General features: G+C 40.4%; 1 protein-coding gene across 2 annotated transcripts in view; it reads right to left on the minus strand.

Moving 5' to 3' along the window:
- The window catches only part of LOC123649336 (zinc finger protein 726-like), a 42,188-nt gene extending 39,001 nt beyond the window's left edge, over positions 1–3,187 (minus strand). For both annotated transcript variants that reach the window (XM_045567419.1, XM_045567420.1), the window contains exon 1: positions 3,039–3,187. In XM_045567419.1, the coding sequence (XP_045423375.1) occupies positions 3,039–3,068 (30 nt within the window). In that variant the 5' untranslated portion in view covers positions 3,069–3,187. The remainder of the gene's footprint in view (positions 1–3,038) is intronic.
- Positions 3,188–7,853: the final 4,666 nt, after the last annotated feature.

A 7,853-nucleotide genomic window follows, 5' to 3' on the forward strand; every position in this document is an offset into this window, starting at 1 on the left:
AAGACTGCCTTTCACCTTTACCATTCAGGAGCTCCTTCAAGAACCAAGAACAAAAGACCAAATATTTAAAGAAAAGAAATTCTTATTGCTCTAGTCATTTAGCGAATACCAAGGCTTACAGCAGCCAAGAGCCAGGAAACATGGACAAAAACAAAGAGTGTATCTATTACAATATCACAGACATTATAAGACATTTAAATTTTATACCTCAAAAGGAAAATCAAAAGTATCTAGCCATTTCAGAAAATAAACGGGTCATTTAATTGTTCTTTTCATGGTAAAAATTATTTTGTAAACAATGGTGTGACTACTTCTAGGAATTGCCAAATCCTATCTCATAGGATTTATCATTAAACTCCAACATTCAGCTAACAGGATACAGAACAGAATTACCCACTGTCACTAATTCTCCACCAAGCACAAGAGGGAAACTGATGCTTGGGTAAATCTTTGTAATTCACCAATTTTTCTACTGTGCTTTCTTGTGGAAATATATTAATTTTTCTGCAACAAAAATGCAAGAGATTTTTTTCTATTTCCTTCCCTGAGTGGCATTCCCAAAACAAAGTCCTGAAATTCCATTGAAAATTACCTCCAAATAAGACACATTTCTAAATAAGAGCCACCACAATGAGGTCAGAGTGAGTGGTGGCTCGCACCTGTAATTCTACCATTTTGGGAGCCCAAAGTGGGAGCATTGCTTTAGGCCAGGAGTTTGAGACCAGCATGGGCAACATAGTGAGACCTGTCTCTACAAAAAATGTTTAAAAATTATCCAGCATGATGCCATATACCAATAGTTGTACTTATTAAGGAGGCTGAGGCAGGAGGATTGTTTGAGCCTAGTCACTTAGGGCTGCAATGAGCTATAATCATGCCACTGCCCTCTCTGGCATGTGCAAAAGATTGAAACTGCTAAAACAAACAAACAACCACAACAAACAACAACAACAAAAACAAACCAAAACTAGACCTGAGAAACTTACTACACTCACTCTAGGGAAGAAAATAGGTAAATAATAATTTTTAACAAATGAAATATATGTGTAGTTTTTATTTTCTGAAACCCCCACTTTCATGCCTCTTTTGAATTATTTTTTATCTTTCAAGGTAGACTGCCAAAATTGATTTTACTGTTAATGAAAAACCGAAGTGGCAATGAGTGAACAAATCCTTTGAAGGTGACACACCCAGAGAAGAGCAGTGATGACAGAAACACAGTCATGTCTGACTCAAGTGTCAAATCATGCCATCTTATCACTTGGGACACACTCCCACACCCAGCCTGCTCACCATAGTGGTCAAAGACCACCCTCCCAGGAGCCACTGCATCATTCCTGCACCACACTGAGTGCCTGAAGTGCCAATGGCTTTGCAGGTTCTTGTATCAGCTCACTGGGGAGGGTTTTTCTTGTCCTTGGGGATAGTATTATCCCTCACAAGTGTGATAAAATCCAAAGAACAGGAATCATTTTTGTCCCTTCCCCTTAAAACCAGCAACTGATTGGTTGGCCACCAATGTGTCTCCAAGAAATGAAAACTGGGGTTGGGAAAAGAAAATATTAATGTCTCAAGGGGTTAGCTTTTCAGGTGAAAGGTACACCAGAAGACTCTCTCAGCCCCAGGGCATCCAGCAAGCTGGTCCCCATAGGCTCCAGCCCCACACCTCAGACTGTTCTGTGCAAGGAGGTGACCCAGGGCTGATGATATTCACTAGACACTCCAGGACACATGGCTTCTGTGGGTGTCCTGGCTCATCCTCAGATAGCTATGGAATCCATGACCAGAAAAAACAGGAGAGTGGCTGAGGACACATCACCCTGTAAAATACTACGGAAGAAACTCAACCTAAAGACATCCTTGTAAGATGTCTATGCCTAGGAAAGATAAAAGAAGGAGAGGCACAAATTGGTTTTACAAAGGGGTATCAAGCAAATATTCTCTGATTTCCTCTGATCTGACATTTTCAGCAAAACAAATGTTCTTAAAAGACAATTACTGTTTTGTGAAATAATAATAAACATTAAAATACTCTTTCTTCTTGGACAACACAATAAAAACAAATAATTCATAATTTTTTGACTTCTGAGGGGAAGCTGGCATTTGGGAATGTGGGGAAAGAACTGGAAATTTAGGATTTTACTGTAACCCTAGAAGAGTTAACACTGGGGGCGTAGTGTTGGATTTGAGACCCTGCATGCCATACATCTGGAAAACACAGGAAAACACCAGTTCCTCTGTGGAGTTTTAAAATAACTAAATAGGAGGCAATTAGACTGAAGTGACTCTAGTGCCCTGGGTTCCTACCTAATACAGAAATACAACTCAAATGTATTTTTTATAAATTACTACCTTGATGAGAAGCAAAAGTCAGGCTTAACCAACTATGAAGCAGCAATTACATGTAACAGCACCTCTGATTACATAACCAGGAAATAGCCATTGTCATACATAGTCCAAAAAAGGTGACTACACCACTGTAACCAATTATTGAATTAGGTTTCCTTCTTCATGCACCATATAAAACCCTTCCCTTCAAGGCCCCCGGTACACCCCAAAGCACAAACCATTGCTGGCTGCTTCTGGATTCATAAATTGCCGTTTGCCCTTATGAACTCTTTAATGTTTTAACAGTGTATTAGTTTAATTTTTAATGAGACGACTGGGGACCCCAATGACCGTAGCTCCCCCCACGCACGAGCCCCCGCACACCGAGCGACGATCCTCCCGAGCCGACCCTCCTGCGTCCTCACCGCACCCTGAGGAAGGCGCGGGGCCGCGGGCGCAGACCTGCCCGCACGAGGCTCCCGCGGGGCCAAACACGCCCCAGCGGACGGACGGGACGCCCGGGCTCCGGCTGCCGGCCCAGGCCCAGCGCCACCCTTTGGCTGCAGGGGACCGAGGACCGAGCTGTACCAGCGGGGACTCAGAGCCGCAGACTACGCGGCTGGCTGTGGGGAGCCTAGGGCCGCCACGGCCACTTCCAGTGGGTTCCAACCAGCCCTCGCCCCCTCAGGACACCCGGCCCGCACACTCACCAGTTCCTGGGTTCTGGGGTGTCCCGCCATCCTCCACGGAGACCTTCCAGGAACCCCCGGAGGAGAGGCTGCAGCAGAGCCACCCCGACCTCCCAGGGCAATGGCGAAGGAGCAGCGCACACAGAGGACGCTTGGCGGCCTGATGCAAGAGAAACAGGCCCCGCCAAGATGGTGGAAGGCCCCGCCCCTTCCGCTGCCCGCCTGATCGGACGGTTCCCGCAGCGGGGCCCGCACTGAATAAGGCCCCAAGCCCGCCCTTTTGGGCCCTGAGTGACAGGCGATGGGATCCCACACATTCATGGCTGTGCTTCCTCTCTCTGCTGGGACCTGCCCCTTCCTTGAAGATGTTTGCATTTTACCTTGTATGTATGCTTATATCCATTTATGTGTAACATATATGATACTCAAAATTGGAAACAATATAATAAAATTATTTTTATTTTTTATTTTTGATGAATTTTTTATTGATACATAATTGTACATATTCATGGAGTACATGTTATATTTTGATACAAGCATATAACATACAATGATCAAATCACGGTAATTGGGACATGATTCCCCTGAAACATTTATCATTGCTTTATGTGGGGAGTATTTGAAAGCTTCTAGCTATTCTGCAATATAATAAATTATTGTTAACTACAGCTGCCCATTGCACCATTGAACACCAGAACTTTTTCCTTCTATTCAACAGAATTACCCCATCACCAACGCCTCTTCATTACCCCTTCCCACCACCTTTACCAATCTCTAGTAGCCACCATTCCACTCACTACCTCCTTGAGATCAATTTTTTTTTTTTTTTTTTAGATCCCATATACGAGTGTGAAAATGCAACACTTGTCTTTCTGTGCCTGGTTTAATTCACCCAAAACAATGTCCTCCAGATCCATCCATGTTTCTGCAAATGACAAAATTTCCTTTCTTCTCATGGCTAAACAATATTGCATTGTGTACATACACCACATCTTCCTTATCCATTCATCCCTTGATAAACACTTAAGCTGATTCCACATTTTAGCCATTGTGAATAATCCTGCAATGAACACTAAAGTGCAAATATCTTCTGGTTACATTTTATGTCTTTGCCTCACCCAAGCGAGATTTAGAGGAATGCCCTTCCCCTCTACAATGCTCACCGTGTCTGTGACCATTAGTTGTGAGTTTGCCCCCCAAAACCCCCTAATCCCTGGAGAATATGACTACTGTGTGAGCACCATAGTGTTGATCAGTTAGTACCAATTTGACAGCGAGTATATGTGTAGACTCAGCCCTTGAAGGCAGGGAGAACGGTGAAAAGTCGCTTTCCCTGTGTGACCAAATTATTTTTAAGTTTCATATTTTCTAACCTTCTTGGCCTCTGGTCTTTTGAAGAGGCAGCCTAAATTTTAAAGAGGGAGGTGATCCTCTCAGGCTGCAATTCCCAGTAGAAAGAAAATATGGGCCACCTGTGTCATTTTAAACTTTCTAGTAGCAACATAAAAGAAAAGGCAAAGAAACACGTGCATTTGATTGTAATAATTTATTTAAACCAATATATCTAAAATATTGTTTCTGTATGTAATCAATATAATATAATTAATGAAGTATTTTTTTTTTAATTTTGGTATGAAATCTCTCAAGGTCTCTTTGTATTTTAAGCTTCCAGCCCAGCTGGATTCAGAAAGCACATTTGGGTACACAGCTGGTTTTTCCACATTTATTTATGTTAAATTTGATCAATGGGTCCAAGTAATGTCTGCCTGTTTCTTTAATATAATTGTTTAGCATTTTTGATTAGTATTTTTGTAACTTCATTTATTTTACTGAGGGTTGCCAAATAGCACTTTACTAATTCTATTATATCTTTGAATATATTAGTTCTCACTCTTCTATTAAGAATTGCATTTTCTCATGAGCTCATCATTATATTAAAAAGTAGCCTATTAGGGCCAGGCATGGTGGCTAACACCTGTCATGGTAACATTTTGGGAGGCTGAGGCAGAATTGCTTGAGGCCAGGAGTTCAGGACCTAACTGAGCAATATAGCAAGATGCTGTTTCTACAAAAAAAGGTGTGCTGGTGTGAACTTATAGTCCCAGCTACTCAGGAGGCTGAGGCAGGAAAATCTGCCATAGCACTCTAGCCCTAGCAACAGAGAAAAAAAACTAGCCTATCAGGAAATGAAAGATAAAAGTTTGATTCTTTCTTTTATCAGTTGTCACAGTAATGATGGTGTGGCCCCAGGAAACAAACAAAACATATAAGTGGATATTTTCCTAACATTATTTTTTGTGTTTTTGATGAAATTTTATATACTGCCACCAAGTTTCTTTTTGAGCTCAAATTATCCCATCTTAGGTCAGTGAGGGATCATTCACATTGCCTCCTTTTTCCTTATACCATGAAACCATGTTTTGAGAGCTTTCTTATTTTCTAGAACAAACAGATGTGTGCTTCCTTTTGTCTGTTATATAAGTTGCAAAAGATCTCCCCTTTGGCGTTTTCCTTTTCACTTGACTTACCGTGCTTCATGCTATACACACTACTCTGGCTTTCTATTATATGCTTTATCAATCTTTTATTAACATTTTCTGGTTTGAGTCATATACCAGATTCATGACAACTTATAAAAATATTTATCAATATTTTCTTCTACTATTTGTATGCTTTGATTTTTGCCATTTAGATTAACTTAAATAAAGGGGCATCTTGGAAATTCAAGAATTAACAAACTGTTAAACTTTGGGTAAGCGATCTTCTGAGGGAAGCACATAGTACGATGTATGACACATGCTTCACTGTCAGTCCCTCCCATATCAGACCTCAGCATTTTCTGCTCTCTTCCACATAAGACCCCGTCTGCCACCAAGGATCATGGAAAAGGAAGAGTCTCTGCCAAACACTTTAATGTTCTTGTTGAAGATGCTGATTAGGAACTGGCAATTATTTGGGGGATTCCTGACAAAGATAGAGTTTTTCACAAACAGTCTCAGTTCCACTAATGTGCACTGTCATTTTCACTAAAGATAAAATGACAATTGCAGTTCTCTGGGGAGGAGAGGTTACAGAATTACAAGAGTCTAGCTCAGAGTTTTGCTGCTTCCCTTACACACACACACTGGATCCTTAACTGTCATTCTGAGACCGCCATCCTGAAAGCAGGAAGGAGTCAGGTGGAGATACAAAATAAATAAGACCTGGCCTCTACCTAAAAGGGGCTCACAGTTTGCAAAACTTAGAAAACAAGACATAGATCCAAGGCAATCTTTTAAATTTATCACAAAAAAAATCAGGGAAAACTAAAATAATTGTCATAAGCATCTTTGCAGTGTGAGACATAATACTACATAATATGAAAGCATACCAATGAAAACATTATAAGTACATATGATACTAGATTATGGCCCTTTAATTATTGAATGAACAGATGATCCATATTTTTAGTATAGAAGACATAAATCCCACAAGAATAACGTAGACATCATTCTCACCACTGCTTTTTGTTTAACTTAGACACCAGTGTCTCTACTTTTCTCGATTTTTCTTCCTTTCTTTGCTTCTCTGTTGAACTTCTAATCTCCAGCATACATGTGCTCAAAAGAATAGCAGGTATATGCCAAGGCATATCTCTGTGAACTAATGAAGGAAACAGAAAAAGTTCTTATCACTTCTTGAGACTTGATCAGGCATACACAACAAAACTATATTGTTCTGTAAAACAAAGTTTCTGGTATGCCTTAGCATTTTGATGTCATTACATTCCTGTTTCACTGCTAAGGATATAAAACAAATGTTTTCTTAGGGCAACTAAAACTGCTCAATCAAAAAAATCACTAAATAGTCTTTAATACTTCGTATATTTTTAGGGTACTTTCAATATTAATGTATTTATATAATAGTTGTCCTAAAATTCCTTGGATGTATGCATTTCTCATTAAGAGAGAAAAAGTAATCTGTTTAGCTTAGTAATTATTTAACCAAGAAAAAAAAAAAGTTTTTAAAGACATGGGAAATAACGTTAATCAGGTGTCGGGCAGATGGAGGGGAGGGGATGGGTGTATACATACATAATGAGTGCGGCGCGCACCGTCTGGGGGATGGACACGCTTGAAGCTCTGATGGGGAGGTAGGGGGAGAAAGGGCAATATATGTAACCTAAACTTTTGTACCCCCATAATATGCTGAAATAAAAAAAAATTAAGGAAAAAAATAAAGACATGAGACAGTTATACTGCCATCTTGTGGTTAAAAGTTTATTTACAGCAGCAAGTACTTGTATTTCCCATTGACAAACTAAATCCCCAACACAGTATGTATTATCCTGAAAATATTCCTGTTTAGAACTTACGTTTAAGAAAAATAATATTATTCATAATGCTCCCCAATATCTTATGTTAAAGGCCACTAGATTAAAACAATATATGGCATTGTCAGTAGCTGCTTCACATACATAAATTAAAACAACTATGCATGTAGCACTATAGCTCATGCACACAGAAGTGTATAATTTACTATTACTGTAATATACACTCTAGCCCTAAGTACTTTGAGAAAAAGTTTTGTTTGATCCAGGACTCTACTTCAAATTCCAAAGTAAGAACCACCGTAGAGGCCGGGAGCGGTGGCTCACGCCTGTAATCCTAGCCCTCTGGGAGGCCAAGGAGGGTGGATCACTCGAGGTCAGGAGTTCGAGACCAGCCTGAGCGAGACCCCGTCTCTACTAAGAATAGAGATAAAAATTATCTGGACAACTAAAAATATATGTAGAAAAAATTAGCCAGCCATGGTGGCGCATGCCTGTAGTCCCAGCTACTCGGGAGGCTGAAGCAG

This window comes from Lemur catta, chromosome 13 (assembly GCF_020740605.2).
Source record: "Lemur catta isolate mLemCat1 chromosome 13, mLemCat1.pri, whole genome shotgun sequence".
NCBI classification, from domain to species: Eukaryota; Metazoa; Chordata; class Mammalia; order Primates; family Lemuridae; genus Lemur; species Lemur catta.